This window comes from Silene latifolia, chromosome 3, assembly GCF_048544455.1.
Source record: "Silene latifolia isolate original U9 population chromosome 3, ASM4854445v1, whole genome shotgun sequence".
Lineage (NCBI taxonomy): Eukaryota > Viridiplantae > Streptophyta > Magnoliopsida > Caryophyllales > Caryophyllaceae > Silene > Silene latifolia.
Window position 1 is genome coordinate 5,769,969 of NC_133528.1, and position 23,605 is coordinate 5,793,573.

The following is a 23,605-nucleotide window of genomic DNA, read 5'->3' on the forward strand; positions in this document are numbered from 1 at the left end:
AACCCATATCCTCAAAGATACCTAGACTTCTCATTAAATCGCTTGTAGTACTCAAAGAATCGACATATCGGATGTCATCTTAAACCCATCAAACTCCTTTCTCACCTTACTCCTCACATGTTCCTAAGACAAACTCTTTCCTCATAGCCCTCTCGAAACTCTTCCCAAGGTATAGCAGGTAAGCCCTGGTTTGCATACATCTCCCTAGCACTCACCTTCACCTTATCCCACCACTCGCCTTGTTTGCTTCCCTCAGGTAGAACGCAGCTTGTTCTACTCTCATCTCATCAGGACAGTGAACCAGGTCTAGTATGTTCTCCATCTCACGATGCCAGTTGTCAAGAAGGTTCGGTTCCCCGGTTCCCTTGTACTCTTTTTGGTTAAACCTCGCTATATAAAGGCTGATCTTAGAGTGATCAACCTCCGTGTCCTTTCCCACTTTCTTTAAGGCCTCCGTAAGAGCATCCTGATGCTTCAACATCTTAACGATATCATCTATGTTCATGGTCTCAGCTCTCGCATACAAAGCGTTTCTCTTGGGCGGCATCTTGAAACTATATAAGAAAGGGTAGATATAAACATACGCACTAAAACCTCAAAACACGAAAGCGGACTGCCCAGAACACACTCGATCGAGTGCCTAAACCTACTCGATCGAGTAGAGGCTACTCGATCGAGTGCCCACCATATTCGATCGAGTACCTCGACATCAGACCCCAAACAGACCTTCTGATCTCTAACATACTCGACCGAGTAGCCCAGCTACTCGATCGAGTAACCCCCTACTCGATCGAGTGCCCTATGTACTCGATCGAGTGCCCAAAAACACGATTCTGGTTGTAAAAACGTCAAATACCCACTCGATCGAGTCAGACCCACTCGACCGAGTACCTCATCACCTACTCGATCGAGTCATGCTGACTCGTATATACTACCCGCATGTTATCTCACAGATCCCAACATATTCCATGTAACTTTATAAACTCGACATATAATATAGTTAAGCATGCAATTCTACCAAGCTTTTTATATGATCAACAAAACAACTATATCATATTATCAAACGCCACATAGTAAACATCCAACATGCTTCTTGTTCAAACAACAGTTATATATATTTCACCAACCTTTCATGCGCAAACTCAACCTTCTACTCCAAACATCCAACCATTACAGCATACATCACCACATTCACATACAAACTAACAAACATCACATACGACCTTGACATATACCCCCCATGTGACCGGTTCAAAATTGTAGGGCGAGTTCGCGACTTTAGGACGTCTCCCAAGCCTTTGCATTAGCTCCTACAACCTTTACCCCGAGTTCATTTTAATTGACTCCCTATGTTCATTAAATTCATTGGTTACAGGTTTCAGGATTGTCTCTCTGATACCATTTTGTAACACCCCCATACCCAAGTGCCTTACCAGGACCACTCAGGTATAAGGATGTTACCATCTCGGTTACCCGAGGCAAAGATAATCAAATAGACAATAACGAAACGTACTTTAAAAGTATAACTTTAGTGAAAGGTTACAATCCAAAACCAAATCCAAAATACGAATACAAGTTCTCAAACCAACTGTCTAATCAGCTAAATGAAATGTTTATTAAACTACTAAAGCTACAGCGGAAGACTTTTATCATCAGACGGTGACACATCCCAGCTATCCCAATAACTCGACCCATACCTGCTCAATAACTGCTCACCATCCCCGAATGGATCACCACAATTTTTTTAAAACATTAAACGGGGTCAGTACTAATCACACAATTAATATAAACCAACAACACAGTAAACAAACAGCTCAAACGATCACACACACAATCAACCCACTCCAATCCATCTCCGTCACCGACTGTCCACTGGACCAACCCTGCCAGTGGGGGACCGCAACCGTACCCACCAAATCCCCGCTCATCATACCGAGCGATAACTCTGTCCCATTAATGTGCAAATCCCCTCCCGTGGCGGGTTCCACGGAGGGCGAAACTAGGGCATGAAGCCACTCCCGCAAGTGACTCCACTCAACCGAGAACGCATCTCGAGAACCAGAGACAAACAATCACAACCATCAAACAGCAATCAATCAACAACCGTCACAATACCAATACGATAATAATCAATAATCACGAAACACCAACAATGCATTATGGGACTAATACTGAGTAGGGAAACCCTACCTGGAAAGCACAACAATCAGACGATCTCACAGCTGATATCAAAAAGCTTCCTCTACGAATCCTCCTCCTAACATACAAACATACAATCACTACCAATCACGAAATACAGCAAAACCCCCAAATCCCCAATATTAGGGTTTAACCAACTTTAACGAAATACTATAAAAACGGTACGTAGATCTTACCCTCGACGCAAGGATCACAACGGTATCAAGAAAGGTAAAATACGACCTTCCGAGCTCCGGGATTTGCGAACAATGCGATTGATGCGAAGAACGTAGTTTGATTTCTCTTTTTGAAAGCAATTAGGTTTTAAAAGGGTGTAAAGAAAAGTGACGGAAGTGATTATATACTTAATCGCATTATTAACAAAACCCGACAAATCATCCCCCGTAAACCGGCTACTCGATCGAGTAGCTGAGGTACTCGATCGAGTGCCCCCTTACTCGATCGAGTATCAACGTTACTCGATCGAGTACCCAACAGATCAGAAACTATTTTTAAAACGCAACACACCCTTACTCGACAGAGTAAGGCCTACTCGATAGAGTACCCAGAGACTCATAAAATCGTAGTATTACATATCCGTCTAAAGTAAAAGACGGGTTAAATATGTTTAAAGTGGTGATATTTTTGGATCCCACCATATAACTTGTTGCTTATCTTATACTTAAAGTGGTGAATATTTGACTCGTCTATAACTATAGATGGATATTTCCCCTCTATAATGAGAAGCTTAATTTTTGTCCCTCCTAACAACTTATTTGCGCCGCTTATTAAGCACTTCTTAGTACCCTATACCAACAAGGCATCAACTTATTTGTGCCAATTAAGCAGAGCACTGGCCTGAATTCTATTGCTATAAATTGTTGCCGAACCAAGACGAAATAGCACAAATCTTATACATACTTCCAACATTATCACGTACCAAAACTTTAAGCAACTAATAATAAGCTTTTAAAACTTTAGAAATTATAAAAATGGAAAACCTTTCAGTTATGATGAACCACCACAATGCCGATGAGGGAGAGTGTCCCCGACCTCTAGCCAATTTTCAACCGGATCTATGGGAAGACCGCGTCATGGACTTCACTCCCCTTGACGAGGTTATTATGTCGGCTTTGCATGGCATCTAAAATCACCGTACTTTGATCATAATTTTCTTTATTTATACTACATTACGAAGACTTACCATTCCTCTGTGACTATATATATTGCTACGTAAATTCGCAGACTCACAGTTGTGTAACTTGTGTTCATTTGTATATGTAGGTGGCCGAAAGGCAAACAAAGCAGGAAATCGACGAGTTGAAAGAGCTAGTGCGGAAGAAGCTTATAGCGGAAGACAAGGATCCAAAGGAGAGACTCGTGTATATTGATACTATTGAGCGACTTGGAGTTGCATACCACTTTGAGGATGAAATTGAATCCATCTTGCTTAAATTTCACAACATGCATTTTAATGAAGATTGCTTTAAGAATGACCTTCATTATGTCTCCCTACGATTTCGCATCTTGCGCCAACATGGCTTCTTTGTGTCCTGTGGTACGTTGCAATTGTGATCTGACATTTAGACATGTTTTCAGCGGGAGCGAACAAGTAATGGCAGAACGTAAACTTGAAAAAAAATTCAGAAATTTTAACCAAAACTTTCGAATTTTTCCATCCCCACCGGGGGCGAGCGCCCCTGCTAACCCCCCTAAATCCACCACTGCTCCGTACAGTTTTATAGAATAGTCGATATAATGATATTTATTCAATAATAATATGTTATAATATAAATGTTGTCTCTTGGGTCATACTCACTCATACTTGGGTCCTAATTATTTATTCAAATATCTGCTCTCTACGTCTCAATTATTTATATGCCTTTTATATTAATTGACAAAACAGAAGTGTTTGAAAACTTGAAAAATGATGAAGAAAGCTTCAAGGAGAATGATGTGGAGGCAATGTTGAGCCTCTATGAAGCCTCGCATCTTAGAGTGCACGGAGAGCGCGTGCTGGATGAGGCAGTTGGGTACACTCGTGCGCGACTCGCACTATTTGCTAGTGACCCCAACTGTTCTATGGCACATCAAGTAACCCGTGCGTTGGAATTGCCCTTGTTCAAGCGCACCCCAAGACTTGAATCTAAATACCAAATATCGGTCTATGAATCCAGCTTGTCACCCGATGATAATTTGCTCAAATTAGCCAAATTAGATTTCAACTTTCTTCAGTCGTTGCATAATAAAGAATTGCAGGAGATTCTAAGGTATACCTCGCCTTATGTTCAAATCTGAAATCCATTTCTTTCAAATATTACACTAGAAGAATATCTGTTAAAGGCGTCTAACGCAGGCGACTGTATTCACGGTCGTCAATTTGACGACAGAAAATGTAAATTTGGCGACCGAAAACAGTCGCCAACCTTCTGATATGAAATTGGACATGGTGACTGAAAACGGTCGCCAATTTGTCAGTTAGAAAAGTGATATGGCGACTAACTGGCGACTAAAACCAGTCGCCAATTTGGCGACCATTTTCAGTCGACCGCTTAAAAAAAAACGGTCGCCATTTTTGGCGACTATGACCCGTCGCCAAATGTGACTAGAACTTGCTACCAAGTGCGAGCGACTGTTCTCAATCGCTAAATTTAGAAGGGCGACTGAAATAAGTCGCCTTCTTTAATCGCCCTTGTCGTGTTTTCTTGAGTGTTAGACGATATACAAAATATATTGAAAAGAATATTTACGTATTCTATTCTATTACGAGGTGTAACTTAGCCTGTTTCATTCTAACTTTTACTCGAACCAGGTGGTCGAAAAGCTTGGAGTTCAACCGAAAACTTCCCTATACGAGGGACAGATTAATGGAGTCAAAAGTTTGGATATTAGGTGTATACGCTGAACCAAAGTATTCATATGCTAGAATAATAGCAAACAAGCTAGTCAAGATCATAACCATCGTAGATGATACCTACGATGCATATGGAGTCATTCAGGAGCTACAACTTTTCACCGATGCAATCCAAAGGTTTGTCTAATCCAACTTATTAGTGATTTGTACAAGTTTGCGTGTACAAGACAAACTAATTGCGTAAACAATAGTGTCGCTCATGCGATTCCTAGGATTTCTAGTAGGAATGTTTGGTCAAATGTGTTACCGCCTTCGGCAAACTGAACTGCTTTAATTAACTACAAATTCTCATTGAAAACGGGCATATTCGTCTCATGCTAAAGACGAGTGAAGTAATATCCAAGTGGGTAGATAAGATAAAGGTAAAATGCTACCCACTAGGTTTGTCTCATCCAACTTATTCAGGGGCGAATCCAATGAGTAGCAAAGGGTAGCAACCGCTACCCCAATGAAAAAATAAATATTGTTTGCGTATTTAAGCTGCTACCCCAAATATGAGTGTAATGAATAAATAAAACACGGCGCCTATTGCATGCATGAAAGCTTGTGTGTTCCAGGGAGATGTGTTAAATTATCTAGTAGAGCAGGGTTCGAATCCCGGTATCTACATAATGTACAAATTTTTTTTCCTTTTCATATCATTAAATGAGTTATTTATTTCAAATTTTCAAATTTTTGATGTCCATTATATTTATGCATAGGGACTTTGTGTTTCTATTTTACTTGATAATTTTATCATAATTGTACGGAAAATAAAATGAAAATAATTGGTCAATTCATAACATGAATTTTAAGTAATTACATAGTACACCCTCCGTCTCAGTCAATAGTCAATAGTTTACACTTGCTTTATTTCCCTCTCACAAAATAAAGTAAGTGTAAACTATTCACCGGGATAGAGAGAGTAATGGTTAAGCCTTTTTTTTGTATACTATCATAAGTTGTTAAATTATAAAATGAGAATATTAAGTTAGTCCGGAGCACTCATTCATTAAAGCGTTTGTATTTTGAATTTCTATACAGTATGTAACACATTTTTTTTCACAACTTTCCTTTTTCCATATAATAATCCATTTTATATTTTCGCTACCCCAAACTTGAAATCCTGGCTTCGCCCCTGAACTTATTAGTGACATCTTTTTATCATTTGTTGGCTTTGTATGTAGGTGGGATAAAAGTTGTGCAAGTAAACTTCCAGACTACATGAAATTTATCTACAATGTGATTCTTGACACGTGCGAAGAAATCAGGACAGATTTGGCAAATGAAGGAAGGTCTTATGCCGCCGATTATTTCTGTTTACAAGTAATGCAATCTTCTCGGGAGTCAAACATATTTTGTTATTCATTTCCTTCTTCTTTCACAAGAGAATAATATATACGGAGAAATTATTCAAGTAGTGTTTACAAAATGAACTATACTCCGTAATCCGTATCATATTATTCTCGAGTGACATTATCATTATTGTTAGGCCCAGTTTAGCCTGGTCTGACCATAACCTGGCCTGACTCAACAAGGCTGATTGATTAAGACAAGAACCGGACAAATCTGACTACTATTTAGCTGCTGAAGAATATTATGGCAAGAAGACTACTAAATCCTGGAAAAGAAGCCTGATAGTCAGTATATCATAGCTTGGCGGAGTACTAAAAAAAAAACGACTGGATTAAGCGGATAGACAAGAAATGCGATTGTATAAGCCAGATAACCATGCCCTATTCTCAAGGAAGACCAAGTCCAAACCTAAAACTATTTAATCCATGAATCTGGACGGAAAGAAGAGAAAAAGCTAAGGATTGGTTGAGTTGAGAACGGGTCAAGCGAACTAATAGGAAGCATGCCCTATTATTCCGGCAACAACTCCTACCTTTGGGGAGAACGTTATACATTTATAACGTTATTCATTGTAACGTTGAGGGGACGGTAGAGAACTATAAATAGGAGAATTTAACAATTGTAAAAGATATTGATTATTAGTTAATTTTATCTATACTTTATCTTTTTTCACTCTTGAGCATTCAGATATTCATACAACATTGTGCCCGGTATATCAAAATAATAAAAACGTTATTCTTTATACTTATTTCTTTCTTTGTCATTTATTCATACCATTCTAATCTTATAGAACTAGATACCCTGATCACTATATAACTAAGCTAGGATCCCTCCGGAAAATCGCTAAAACAATTGGCGCCCACCGTGGGGCATCTAGTTCTTCAACCAATAAAATTCTCCTTATTATCTTTCAATTAATATTCACACACAAAAATGGTGGAACTCATTTGAACAACAATTAGCGGCCGCTCTGGCCAAAATCAAGGAATTGGAAACAATCCAAGAGAAAGCGGCTCAGTCAAGGTAAATCAATAGGTCAAGGAATCGAGTCTAGCCTGAAGAAGAAATTGGAAAATCAAAGGCCGGGCTCCAAGACCGATTCGAACCAGGAACCCCATTCTCATCCATCATCAAAAACATAGACTTCTCTAATTTTGGAACCCCGGAGAAGGATACATTATCCAGCACTCCAACCATTCCCAATGATGAGACAAACAAAATCGAAGCCGCAATAATGATGGCTATGCTTCAGAAATCCAAAAACTCCACAACAAAATAGAAAATATACCCGGAGTACGGACCACTCGGGTCAAGTAGAAATTGATGACTTTGCGGATTCACCCTTTGCAGATGAAATTGCAAAGATTGATCTACCCAAGAAATTTATTGTCCCATCCATGAGAACTTATGATGGAACTTCGATTCACAAAATCATGTTGCCATATTTAAACAAAAATGTTGGTCGCCTCAATACCCAGTGAACTCAGGCAAGTCCGCATGTGCAAAGGCTTTGGCACAACCCCCGACCGAGCAAAGATTACGGTGGTTCATCAATCTACCAAATGGAGGTATCAAGAATTTTGCAGAATTGATCAATGCCTTCAACCAACAATTCGCAAGTAGCAGAGATATGGCCAAGAGACCCAGTAACCTGTTCAGGGTAAAACAACTTCCTGAAGAATCTCTCAAAGAATTCCTGGCCAGATTTGTCAAAGAAAAGGTGGCCATTCCCAGATGCGATGAAGAAACAAAGAAGAGAAGCATTCGGACAAGGAGTCCGCTTGACGGTGACATCTATGCAGATCTAACCAAGAAAGCATGTCCAACCTTTGCCCTTTGTCCAATCCATCGCCTTAGAGCATGTCAGATTAAAAGAAGATCTCAACTTCAGGACGAACTCATCCGGAGGAAAGCAAGGCTATGGACACACCAACAGGAAAAGTTCATACCAGAAAGGAGGCAATCCTAGATCAGCACCCTATTCTAGGCCTGAACGATCTGAAGTCAATATGGCACAAGAACATAAAGGTAACCTCTCTAGCCTCCCAACTATTCCTGATTATAACTTCTCTATTAATACTGCAGGATTAATCAAACGCCTAGAAAACTTGGGAGATACAGTCAGATGGCCAAAGAAATCCGACAACCCCAGGAAAGATCCAACAAGATGGTGTGACTTCCATCAGGACATCGGACACACCACGGAAGAATGCATTCACTCAGAAACAAGTGGCATATCTCCTAAAGAAAGGCTACCTGAAAGATATAATCCAGCAGCCAAAGAATAAAGATGAAGGACAAAATAAGAGAGATCCAGGAAGCAGCAGAGATCCTCCTCCTCCTCCTCCCATCTATGAAGTCAAATTCATAAATGGAGGATCAGAAATTTGTGGTCTGACCAGCTCTGCAGCCAAGAGAATATCCAGGGAATCCAGACTTCAACCTCCTTCCAGGCCCGAGTCATTGCCCGCTATTACCTTTGATGACTCGGATCTGCAGGGAATATCAGGTCTACACCATGACAGCCTGGTAATCACAATGCAAATCGGCACAGCCAAAGTATCAAGAATCCTGATAGACGGAGGCAGCTCAATCAACCTGGTGATGCTTGACGCCCTTAAAGCTATGAAGATAGACGAAGGAAAGATCATCAAAAAATCCAGCGTCCTGGTTGGATTCAGTGGAGAAACAAAGAACACCCTGGGAGAAATCAGCTTGCCTACCTATGTGGAAGGCGTGGCTTCATATGAGAGATTTGGAGTAATGGATTGCCTATCCTCGTATAATGTAATCCTGGGCAGACCATGGATCCACAATGTCAAAGCAATCCCATCAACATACCATCAATGCGTGAAAATTCCAACAGAATGGGGGATAACCACCATCAGAGGAGAACAAAGGACGGCTCAGGAATGTTACACTCAGGCTTTGAAACCCTCAAAGTCAGGTAAGTCCCTTGCATAGCAATTAAAGTCACCTGTCAGGGAAGAATACATAGCACAAACACAGATGGAAACAGGAGAAGTCATATTAGACCCAGAATTCCCTGACAGGAAAGTACTTGTAGGGTCAGATGCACCGACTCAATCGGACCAAATCTGGTCGACTTTCTTAAAACTAAAATGTCTTGTTTTGCTTGGTCACATTTTGATATGACTGGTATAGATGCTGATGTTATTACTCATAAGTTGAACATTGACAAATCCTTTAAGCCTGTACAGCAAAAGAGAAGAAAATTTGCTGCAGAAAGGCACGAAATTATCAACCAAGAAGTTGACAAGCTACTGGACATGGGAATGATCAGGGAAGTAATGTACCCGACCGGCTTGCAAACGTGGTAGTCGTCCAAAAGAAAAATGGCAAATGGAGAGTCTCGTAGATTATACCGATTTAAACAAAGCTCGCCCAAAAGATCCATTTCCCCTACCACACATCGATGCAATGGTAGATGCCACTGCGCAGCCACGAAATATTGACATTCATGGATGCCTCTAGCGGATTCAATCAGATAAAAATGCATCCAGCAGACCAGAAAGCATGACCTTCATCACCGAAAGAGGTATATATTGTTATCTTTGCTATGCCCTTTGGATTAAAAATGCGGGTGCAACCTACCAAAGGCTAGTCAACATGATGTTCAAAGATCAGATAGGAGACACCATGGAAGTCTATATAGATGACATGGTAGTCAAATCAAAAAAGGCGTAAGACCATGTCAAAGACCGGAAGTAGCCTTTCAAATATTGGAAAAATTCAATATGAAGCTCAACCCACAAAAATGCCACTTGAGTCTCAAGAGGCAAATTCTTGGGCTACATGGTGACAAAGAGAGGAATAGAAGCCAGCCCTGAGCAGATCAAAGCTATCCTGGAACTAGAACCACCAAAGACAGTCAAAGACATACAAAAGCTGACGGGGAGAATAGCATACTGAATAGATTCATCTCAAGATCATCGAGAAAGATGCAAATCGTTTTATAACTCGCTAAGGAAGAACAAGGACTTTCAATGGACCCCCGATCATCAGTCGCCTTTGAAGACACGAAAATATACCTATCCTCTCCACCCATCAAGCTAAACCGGTCAAAGATGAACCCCCGACAAGTATACATCGATCCACAGAAATCATCGGTGCGTCCTGGTCAAAGAAGCAGACGGACAACAAGACTGTCTATTATGTAAGTAAAAGTCTCATTGGATGCGAGATCGGTATGGCCTACTAGAAAAATATGTTTTAGCTTTAATAATGAGTTGCACAAAATTAAGACCATATTTTGAAAGTCACCCTATAATAGTCAGAACAAATCTTCCTATTAAGTCTGTACTTAGGAGACCGTAATTGTCCGGACGAATGTGCAAATGGTCATCCAGCTAAGCACATACAATATAACGTTTGAACCAAGGAAAGACAATTAAGTCACAAGCACTAGCAGATTTTGTGGCTGATTTTAGTCCGACCCTAGAACCCGACCTAATAAAAGAAGTAAATAAACCGACCAAAGCGACCAAACGGACCTAGAATGGACCCTATTTGTCGATGGAGCAGCCAACACAAGGGGCACAGGCCTAGGTGTAGTACTAAAATCACCACAGGGGGATAAGATAGTACGGGCTATAAGTGTGCGTTTGAGGCCACCAACAATGAGGCGAGAATATGAAGCCCGATAGCCGGATTAAAGGTATGTATTGATCTTGGTGTGCAAAATTTAAAGGTACGCACTGACTCCCTTCTCATCTCCAACCAGGTAAATGGTATATATACTGCAAAAGACCCCAAAATGATGCTTTATCTAGATGTTGTTCAAATGCTAAAATCAAAATTTAAAAACTTTAATATTGACCAAATTTCCAGGGACTTAAATACCCAGGCCGATGCCTTAGCCGGCCTAGGGTCCAACTTTAGTCCCCTTGATTTTGACAAAATACCCATTGTGCATTTATTAGAACCTGCAATAAATAAACAAGATGAAAGTTTCCCAATCTACATTGCTAATTCTTGGACGAAACCTTACTATGACTGGCTACAACAGGGAATCCTTCCCTTAAATAAGCAAGATGCCGAGCACCGAAAATAAAAGTCGCTTCATATACTATTATTGACAACGTGCTTTTTAAGAAATCGCAGTCGGACCCTACCTCGGATGCCTGGAACCACGGGAAGGCGAGCAGATATTATCGTAAATCCATGAAGGATATTGCGGAAATCACAAAGGTGGAAGAAGCCTGGCAAGTAAAATACTCAGAACAGGATATTATTGGCCCACCTTAAGAGCCGATTGCCACGGATTTCAGCTCTAAATGCAAAGCCCGTCGATTCACGGACCATATATCCATCACCATCCGAGGAACTACATTCCATATCCGCACCCTGGCCATTTATGAAGTGGGGCATGGATATAGTAGGAAAACTACCTCAAGCACCCGGACAGAAAGTTTTCATGTTAGCAATGACTGATTACTTTTCCAAGTGGATAGAAGTGAATCATACAGCAAGTCAAGGAGAAGGATGTCATAGCATTCATCAAACATAACATCATATGTAGATATGGCATCCCCTCCGAAATAGTATGCGACAATGGCACACAATTTGTGGGAAAAAACAAGACCTTTCGTGCTCAATGGAACATCAATCGGTAACATCCACACCAGGATATCCAAAAGCCAACGGTCAAAGCGTAAGAATCCGAAGAACAAAGTGGTGATCGTTGCATAAAGAAAAAGCTGGAAAGAAAAAAAGGCAGATGGGTCAAGAACTCCCCCCGGTCCCTGGGCCGTGTAACCACGCCTAAAACATCCACCGGCCAAACCCCTATTCCTTGGTCTATGGATGTGAAGCGAGAATTCTACCGAGGTGGACATTCCATCAGCCCAGATGTAGCCTAAACACAACAACAAACAACATACCTCTAATAGAGGATAGCCTGGACTTAACAGAAGAGCTAAGAGATGCAGCAAGCATCAGGTTAGCAGCATACCAACAAAGAGTTGCGAAAAGCTACAACAAGACTGTCAAAGCCGGGGTATTCGGGGTAGGAGATCTCGTTCTCGAAAAGTATTCCAAAACACAAAAGAAAATAATGCTTTGGCAAATTGGCCCCAACCTGGGAAGGCCCCTATCCGATTGATTCAATAGTCGGCCGGGAGCTTATAGATTACAAACCCTGGACGGCGAAATGATCCCAAGAGCCTGGAATATTACACATTTAAAACTATTTCACATATAGAATATATCGCACAATCCAGGTATAACTTTTTACTTCAAATACTTCTTGCCTGGAACCTACATGTATGATACTTGCAATTACATGAATAAATGCCGTATATGATTTCTTCAATTTATATGTCCAAATACTTATTTATATTCTCATATTCACTTAGCGAAATCTTCAACACTTGTTTTACATATTGCATCTTAGTTAAAACAAATCTTAAAGATTGGGGGCCACCCCCACCAAATATCCAATTGATATCCAAAATTCGGTTGCAAAAAAACAGCCTTTAAATACCGAGCTCAACATACAAACCTGGAAAATCTATTCCTAAATCAGTATGACATAAATGGGTCATAAGCCCTCCAGACAGTGCAAAGGACGTAAGCCCTCCGACATGTGCAACAACTCCACCCATAACACATAAAAGCGCTGATCGGTCAAATAATCGCCTGATCGGTCAAATAATCGCTTTGATCGATCCGAACAACAATCGTCCAACATCAGTACCTTATCAAAACACAAAAAGAAACAAAACAAAGACCAAATATTTATTCACCCAAAATACTGGTCCCACCTAATAACCATCCATTCCGGGGACATTCCCCCTGGATGGGCCAAAAAATTCCTTAAAAATCTAAATATTCATTCCAGGGACATTCCCCCTGGATAGACCAAAACCCAAAAGAAGAAACTAAATTATTTTTGAGCCAGTAACCGACTCACAACCATCCACCATCTCCTGATCACCAGACTTTGCCTTGGAAGGAGGAGAATCCACTTCTTCTTCTTGACCCATGTTGGCCAAGTCGGTACTCGAGCGCCCGTAGCGCCTCATCTCGGTCCGGATTCCAATCAGCCCGGTCAGATTCTGGATCCCTCATAGCATCAACCCGGCCTTTCCCGAAGAAGTACTGAGCAGCATCAGCCAACCGCGCTTCCACCAACTCCTTTTCAGCTGCAAGCTCCTCGTTCTTTCTTAACTGATCTTGCATTGCCTGCCTCTCAGCCTCCAACTCTTGCCTGACAACCTTCTCAGCATTTTTTGCAGCCACCTCACAAACTATAGCAGCCCTGACCGACTCCTTGGCTGTCCCCAACTGAGATTGGAGTACCACTTCATTACCCCTGGATGTGTGCAGGTCACGGTTCAGCCTGTCCAGCTTTTCCTCCAAATTAGCAACCTTGGCCTGTGCATCCCTAAGCTGGCAAGCAGTAGCCAGCCCGGCATCCAACCCCTGCATACATACGAAATCAATCAGCCAAACACAAGATAAAACAAAAAGCACATAAACAATCAAAAATATCCCTTTACAACTTACCTCCCTGGCCCCGGGAAGCAAGAAAAGTCGAATAGAAACCACCCCGGTAGACGACTCAAGGGTACTAGCAGACAATAGCTGGTCGCTCATCTTTGCAGAAAAACTCATCTATCCGAGCCCGGGCATCATCCATGTCATCAACCCTAGCAGGCACCGCCTTATACTCCTGAGAGGCTGAGCTTGAATAGGCTCTTTGTCTCCCTCTTCCTCTTCCAAGATCACATCTTCCCTCTTCCTTTTTGAGCTCGGACGACCTCGGGCGACACTATCTGGGCGGATCTTGAGGAGGTGGACATCGAAATTAGGATATCCAAAGTCTTGTCACTCCCACTAGTTTCGGCTCTTGACCGCTCAAAGCAATCCTAGCCACCCCAGCCTTCAAATCCTTTGCAGAAAAGCTAGCCACCTAGCGAGAAGACCTAAACACTGGATACATAAAAAATATACGTAAATATCAAACCAAAAAGCGACAAGAAGACAACAGCCCACATAAAAGCATGCAGAAGACGTACAGAAAGAGCAAGAGAACTAGGCTTGCCTTTGGGTACTCGACCCCGATCGCCCTGGTCTTCATATACCGGGCAACAACTCCCTACCCAAACCGGCTGGCCGGGTTCTTTCCTCCTCGGGAATAGCAAGGAAAGCATCTATCCCGGAAATAGCCTCCTCATCCGGAGGATCACAACTCCAATCGGAGCTACAAAAACCACCAAAATTACACGGTAGGAATCAAAACCCATTAATTTCTTATGATATATTGCAAAATAAAAAGGTACAAGGAACCTACCACTCTCCAAGGAGGATATCTCGGGTAATCAAAGCCCGATCCCAAAGTCTCGGTCGGACAAACAGGAAAGTCTTTGCCCAATTCTTATCATCTCCGGAATCCAGGTTAGTAATTAATGGAGACATTTTCGATTTTATTCTCAAATTAAAACGACCATCAACAGGATTTTTCATATGATAAACTCCCTTAATATCGTTAATAGTAATTACAAGATTATGTTTAGCACATAAATTTTCAATAGAGTGGATAAGTTTCCAAACCACCGGCATAATCGAAAAGGTGATACCTCCATAGCACGAATGGTATCAATCATCAAAGGAGTAAAAGGCAACTTACACCGCTTTGAATGCCCATTCGAAAATACGTAACCAACCAGGTGAGACCAGTTAGCCCTGACCGGGCAGGATTCAGGGATCCACACTTCGGTAGATTCAGGAATTATTTTCTTCTCCCTTAGAATCTTGTCATAGTTTGTTTTTAGCAAATTCTCCTCAGGGAAAGAAGAATCAAGAGATTGAAGAGCAAAGTGAATACGAGAATCCTCGATACTTGAAAGCCACGGCCGAGCGGGAGGATCAATTTCCCTTACCTCCTCCTCTTGAATATCGTGGGTTCGGGCTCAACAAGATAGCAGCAGCACTCTCGGGAAGCAGGGCGTTTTTTGGCTCCCATATTTTTAGATTGTTTGATTTATTATTGAAATTGTTGAGAAAATACAGAACAGGATTACTGAGAAATATGGAAGAATTCCAGAAGAATTTTAGAAGAATATTTAGCAAAGAAAGTGGAGGAAATTTGGTGAAAGATAATCTTGCCCTAAATACCGTATTTATAGAAAATCTATAACGGTGTGAAAACCCTAGGGATTGCAAAACTCTCAGCATGACATCACCTAGCCGTTATAATGTCCAACGGTAACTAGGAGTCTAAGAGTCATTGATTAAGTGTAAGTCTCTTTATTGGTTAACCCGGTAAATTTGACATCTCACCCCTGGCCGGATCCAGCACGGGTAAAATGTCAAGGGGCAATTGTTAGGCCCAGCTTTAGCCTGGGTCGACCATAACCCGGCCTCGACTCAACAAGGCCGATTGATCAAGACAAGAACCGGACAAATCTGACTACTATTTAGTCAAGAATATTATGGCAAGAAGACTACTAAATCCTGGAAAAGAAGCCGATAGTCAAGTATATCATAGTCATGAGTACTAAAAACGACCTGGATTAAGCAGATAGACAAGAAATGCGATTGTATAAGCCAGATAACCATGCCCTATTCTCAAGGAAGACCAAGTCCAAACCTAAAACTATTTAATCCATGAATCTGGACGGAAAGAAGAGAAAAAGCTAAGGATTGGTTGAGTTGAGAACGGGTCAAGCGAACTAATAGGAAGCATGCCCTATTATTCCGGCAACAACTCCTACCTTTGGGGAGAACGTTATACATTTATAACGTTATTCATTGTAACGTTGAGGGGACGGTAGAGAACTATAAATAGGAGAATTTAACAATTGTAAAAGATATTGATTATTAGTTAATTTTATCTATACTTTATCTTTTTTCACTCTTGAGCATTCAGATATTCATACAACATTGTGCCCGGTATATCAAAATAATAAAAACGTTATTCTTTATACTTATTTCTTTCTTTGTCATTTATTCATACCATTCTAATCTTATAGAACTAGATACCCTGATCACTATATAACTAAGCCGGATCCCTCCAGGAAAATCCTGCTAAAACAATTATCCTTTCTTCATATACTGCATAATTATCATCAAGTGACAGATTTTTCTTTAAATTTTACAGTATTAGATAAAGGATTATCGAAAATGAACATGATCTTAATGTGAGTTCAATGTTAGATGTGAGTACAATGATCGGGTGTTATTGTCTGGACCCGTCTGATCTTTTTCCAAAGCTTAGTAGTTGCATGTGAGAAAACGAGTTTGAAATCATATATTATATTAAAGCTAAAACCGTTTGCCACGTGTCATTCACTGAGAGATTTCGCCACATGTCATAACAACATGAGAAGGACCAAACGTTTAGTTGCTAATGTAATTTAAAGGAATCTATTATCTATAATTTAAATATTTAAAAATTAAAATATAATAACTAAACGCAAGATTTAAGCCTCCATTCATGGAAACTTTAGGATTATCCTACTTAAAATTGAAAGGAGCACCCAATTTACCGAGATTTCAACCAAATATTTAAAATTTTACGTGTAAAAAAATTTTCATACCAAGGTAATTACCATGTTTGGCAATATTTAACATAATTAGCCACCTCAATATCTCAGTATTCTCCGTATATCCACCAGATTTCAAATCGTCACCTTATGATTTCGTTTTGATTTTATCACTCTTTCAAATTTATTTATATAATTTATATTTATAATAATTTATAATGCTGCTAGAATTTGAACTTTTGAAAGTTTCCATTGTGTATTTGGTGTAGATTGAAATATATTTGATCAAATATGATGAAGAATTGAAGATTTGTGTTTCGAGTTTGAAGATCGAGTTAGGACAGTTGATATTGGACAATTACTGACAGCCCCTATCTTCTTCCTTTTGGTAATTTTAAAACATTTCATCTTATTTATGCTTTTATAATTCGATTTTCTAGGCCTTTTACAATTCGATTTAAATTTATCGACTGTTATAATATCGATACTATTAGTAGTTCATCACGTATTATCATTTTAAATTTTTAATACATTCTCGAATCGTTACCGCTAGCGTTTACCTCGAGATGATATGATGAAACCCAATGCGCTCTTATCCAAGATGATACGGAGGTAAGTGGTAACATGATACTCGGGTAAGACAAGACTCTTACTAAATTGTTGAGAGACTATTATTGTTATATATCTTTAATTTTGCATCTCTTATAATTTGCTATTTTATACCATTCGTACCCGTTACATAATATTACTTTGATGAAATGCCATTTTTACTTTAGTTGTAAAATGACAGGCCTGACGGTAAGCTTTCTATCTATGCGACCGAGACTTCCTTGCCCAGTAAGATGAGAAATTGTTGCATATTATTATTATTATTATTATTATTATTATTATTATTATTATTATTTGGAATGTCTTACAAACCTTATAAGTTTCATTTGTTGTACCTATACAATTTTAATGATGAACTTCATTAAGCGTATTGCGTACAAGATATGGTCTCATGCATATATGTGCGATGGAATTGAATAGCCAGTTCGGGAAATGGTGTATTCGTGAATACCTTTGTTTTATAAACGCTGAATTTTTGACGCTACCAATGATCGGGATCTCATAAACACAATCTGATCACTATACATGGGTCATCTTTTTTAACTTGCAGGAACTCTAAAAGAGTTGGTGATGTCCCGAGACTCCCGACTCACTTCCAACTATATACTGAAAACTTTTCAAATTATAGTAGACAGAGCCTCTACATATGACAGTTGTAACAGGTTAGACAAATAATAACATTGATTCATTCTTATCCTCATAAAAAATTGTTTACGAGGATATGTACGTGGGGTGATTTCGCATATTATTTTGCATATTAAACTAGGGTATTAAAAATGAAGTTGTTATCTTCATAATGTGCATCTGTAAATACAATCGCTGGTATGAAACATCATTGCTGCTACAGATGACGGCTTTCAAAATCGAATGATTAAGCGTTAATTTTATATTTTATATTACAAGAATGTATTTTTGATAGAATGCTTAACACCTTTATACGTAGAGTGGTAGCCGTGTATAGCCAATAGTCAATCCTCTCCATAATTGTATAGAACATGGTATGTGCTTCTCAATAAAATGTTGGAATTATCTTTATTGACCATTTAATAATTTTAACTCCAAGTATCAATAATCAACCAAACTTATTTGTCATTTTAAAGATCCCAAAATAACGATATTGAATATGTTTTTCTCTCTTCTCAAGCAGGGTTTGGGTACATTGGTGGAATGTTCTACGAGTGTGCACATTTTAAAGCATAAATGTGGCATGAAAAACGAGCAAGAAATGATCGAAGGTCAACTCAAGGGGAAACAATTCACTCTATTAGAGGATATAGAGAATATCATATTAGAGATATTATTATTAGGAAAATATATTATAGGTAGGATATTATACTGAGGAATATATTCCTCAGTATAATATCCTACCTATAATATATTTTCCTAATTATCCTCTAATACACTCTAACCCTTTATTTTGCAATGCCTATTTCAAAAGTCAGCTCTTTATTTCATGTTGGGTTATAACTTCCTAAACCCATACTTGGCCATGAACAACTATACTTGGCTATGTCAAGGGTAACAAGCAAAAAAAAAAAAAAGGGACCAAAATCCTAATTTGTGACAAAGAAGTGACTTCAATGCTACGACTAATGTAGTTTATTATAACGAATTCTTTAGGAATTTGTAAGTGCAAATAATTTACTTCTTCGTTCTTAAAATTTTTACTAAGTTCATCGTTCTATTTGTAATTCTCTTACTTAATTTCATAAATTAACAATTGGAACACAACAACCCTTCATATGTTTTCATTTTCAGGTACCTGTTGAGGGGTGAATGCATAAAATACATGCTTAAGGAACCCACTTTCAACTATTAATATATACGTAGTATCGCTTACTCATTCGTCTTCTAACTTTAACTTAATGTTTATCGAATAGAAGTATCCAAGACTATAGATAACTTTATCCATTTACTTAGCTAACTAGACAATTTAATCGAACAACCAACATGATCCGCCGAAACAAATCAATCAATCAATCAGAAAATACTAAATATTCAATAGGAAAAAGGAGCTACAAACATCCACGTACACCAATGGGTAAAATTAAATGTATATTGCGTAATGAAAAGGTTATTAAATCTACAATGATTTTATATCCACTTTTTCGAGTTCACCTCTGATATAGTAAAAAATTGAGAGAGAAAAAAGCAAAGTATTTCGAATAAAATTAAGCAACAAAAACTTATCAAAAATGTACGGGTAGACAAAATAAAATTTTCTAAAATAAAAAAAATTATACATTTTTATATTTAATAATACTTTTCATTACCACCCGTGCAGTGCACGGGTTCCAAAACTAGTTTAAAACTAGAGTTGGTCATCAGCACGGGCTGACCCAACCCGTTATTTTATCCAATTTGGCTCGACTTGACCCGGTCTGACCTTGGCCCGCCTTTGGCCGGGCCTGGCCTGGCCTAAGTCCTAAAATTTCAGCCTGACCCGCCATTTTAGCAAAAAAAAAAAAAGATAATAAATCGGTAAGGCCCGCCAGCCTGGCCTGGGTCAAGCATATCCCAGCCTGGCCAGACCCGCCCCTCTCCCTGACCTGGCCCGGGTCTGACCAGTAGAACCCGACCCGAGTACAAGTCTATTTAAAACCAGCTGATTATATATTATATACAGTATATCAATCAATACTATATATTAAATCCAGAAACCAAGGGACTTCAATGTAATTAAAGAAAATTATACAAATTAATTATACTATATAGTTTTAAATCACTAGCACCGTGTGATGGACCCGATTAAGGGATCTCAATGCAAATATTATATAGTTTAGGTTAAAATTAAATTATATAGAAGCTTGGTAATTTTCCTAAATATTTGTAAGAGATTAAAACATGGACAATTTCCTTAAAATAAAATAATTAATTAAGATGATCAATTTTCTTAAAATAAAATAATTAATTAAGATGGTCAATTTCAAGGAGACTAAAAGAAAGAAGATGCTTAATTGGTAATTTTCCTAAATATTTATAGAAGATTAGAAGATTGTCAATTTCCTTAAAATAAAATAATTAATTAGTATAAATATGCACACTTATGGTATTAATTATTAGCATCATAAAATTATATATTAAATTTAAAATTTATGCAATTTTATTAAATTTTATAATTTATTAGATGTATAGAGATGTTAATTATTGAACATACAAAAATATAATATAAGTAGGTTATAAATAATTCAAGTTAGATTCCATAATATATAATATTGCATAATTCTATCGACTTGATTTAATGCATATATGTAATATATTTGTATAAATATATAATCCTCTTAAAATTGCATGCCTAAGTAGTAAAAGTGATTTCGTAAGTAAAGAAAAGAATTGTAGTAACATTGGATATAGTTATATGATAGTAATCACTCAATTGAATAGTAAAAGTAACAATATTATCAGCGAGATAGTGAAAGTGGTAGAAACAACAACGGGAGTAGTGAAATAATCAATATTAATGCGGCAATAGTGAAAGTAACAATAATTACGGCGGGAGTAGTGAAAGTAACAATGATTACGGGCAAGTAGTGAAATGTTATTACTATTGTTTCATTAATAAGAGTAAAATATCCATAGCGGGGGCAGTGAATTTGTCTCAAAATTTATTTTATCGTAATTTTAGGATATGTCATAAAAAATATATTAATGATAAATTTATGGGTTATGCAACTTTAAGTAATTTTATTTAATGAAAAAAAACTTAATGGTAAGTAGAGGTAGCCCGGGCAAAGCCGGGCACCAATACTAGTACTATATATTAAATCCAGAAACCAAGGGACTTCAATGTAATTAAAGAAAGTTATACAAATTAATTATACTATATAGTTTTAAATCAATAGCACCGTGTGATGGACCCGATTAAGGGATCTCAATGCAAATATTATATAGTTTGAGTTAAAATTAAATTATATAGAAGCTTGGTAATTTTCCTAAACATGTCAGTTTCCTTAAAATAAAATAATTAATTAAGATGGTCAATTTCAAGGAGACTAAAAGAAAGAAGATGTTGGTAATTTTCCTAAATATTTATAGAAGACTAGAAGATGGTCAATTTCCTTAAAATAAAATAATTAATTAGTATAAACATGCACACTTATGGTATTAATTATTAACATCATAAAATTATATATTAAATTTAAAATCTATGCAATTTTATTAAAATTTATAGTTTATTAGATGTATAGAAATGTTAATTATTTAACGTACAAAAATATAATAAGTAGGTTATAAATAATTCAAGTTAGATTCCATAATATATAATATTGCATAATTCTTTCGATTTGATTTAATGCATATATGTAATATCTTTATATAAATATATAATTCTCTTAAAATTGCATGCCTAAGTAGTAAAAATAATTTCGTCAGTAAAGGAAAGAATTGTAGTAACATTGGATATAGTTATATGATAGTAATCACTCATTTGAATAGTAAAAGTAACAATATTATCAACGAGATTAGTGAGAATTGTAGAAACAACAACGGGAGTAGTGAAATAATCAATATTAATGCAGCAATAGTGAAAGTAACAATAATTAGGGCGGGAGTAGTGAAATTATCAATACTAATGCGGCAGTAGTGACAGTAACAATAATTACGGGGGGAGTAGTGAAAGTAACAATGATTACGGGCAAGTAGTGAAATGTTATTACTATTTTTCATTAATAAGAGTAAAATATTAATAGTGGGAGTAGTGAATTTGTCTCAAAATTTATTTCTTCGTAATTTTATGATATATCATAGAAAAATATATTAATGATAAATTTATGGGTTATGCAACTTTAAGTAATTTTATTTAATGAAAATAAATAGAGGTAGCCCGGGCGAAGCCGGGCACCAATACTAGTATTATATATTATTGGTGAGAACTTATATTGGGTCAATTGTTCAGATGAAAGCTATGTGTAGGAGTTACATTCAAGAAGCAAAATGGTGTCACGAAAACCATGTACCTACATATGATGAATATATGAGAAATGCGATGATTGGAAGCTGCGGCTACAAATATATGCCTACGATCGCTTCTGTTGGAATGACGGATATAAGTAAGGATGGCTTCGAATGGATTAACCAACCATCCAAGGCAATACTAGCTTCCTGTGTGCTAGCTAGGATCTTGAATGATATTGGTAGCCACAAAGTATGTCGCGATGATTAAAGTTTAAGTTAGTCGCGATTATTATGGTTTATGAGGTTACGAATTAACAATTCTCTTGGGTATAATATTACAGTTTGAACAGGATAGAGGCCATGTCGCATCCGCGGTGGAATGCTACATGAAACAATTTGGTGTCACACAAAAAGAAGCTTATGAAAAACTATTCTTGATTGTTGAAAATGCATGGATGGATTTGAAAGAGGAAATATTTCGACCAACTGCTGTTCCAATGGAATTACTAACTCGAGTACTAAACCTATGTAGGACATTATATGATCTTTATGGGACGGGTGAGGATGGATTCACCATGAACCAAGTAATGCAGGATCAAGTTGAAGCGGTTCTCAAATCTCCGATAACATAGTTTCGGTTTGTTTAAGACCGTTTTAACTTAAATAAACTCATACAATATCTTTTTTATTTTCGTCATTATTTTAAACTAGTGTGAGGATCGTTTTTTTTTTTTTTTTTTTTTTTTTTTCAAAAAAACCGTACTTACTATATTCAAAGTAATTCACTACGTATACTATTCCGTACTTACTATATTCAAAGTAATTCACTACGTATACTCCGTAATAAGTTACAGTACTTTAATATATAGGGTGTACACGTTATATTTACACCAATACACATAACGTTTTACTCGTATCCATTGTGGTTTCTAGAATGTAATTGTAACGAGATATTGTCCTTTAAGCTATAATACATATATTGTCCTTGAGATTTGAGTTATCAGGTTAATTATCCATTCCTATTTATGTTTCTCTTTCTATAGATGTAAACAAAGTGTTTTAAATACTAGTATTAGTGTAAATATGTAATATATTTCACCCTCATATTTGCCTTGTATTCCCTCCACTCCACTCCAAAGGTAAGGTAACAAGGACTCACAAAAAG

General features: G+C 37.8%; 1 protein-coding gene across 1 annotated transcript; it reads left to right on the forward strand.

Moving 5' to 3' along the window:
* Positions 1-3,170: 3,170 nt before the first annotated feature.
* LOC141648568 (putative sesquiterpene synthase) lies at positions 3,171-23,072 on the forward strand. The gene is made up of 7 exons (XM_074457296.1): positions 3,171-3,296; positions 3,463-3,736; positions 4,085-4,448; positions 4,991-5,209; positions 6,259-6,397; positions 22,442-22,690; positions 22,782-23,072. Exons 1-7 carry the CDS (start codon positions 3,171-3,173, stop codon positions 23,070-23,072), a joined length of 1,662 nt encoding a protein of 553 aa, XP_074313397.1.
* The last annotated feature ends 533 nt before the right edge of the window (positions 23,073-23,605 follow it).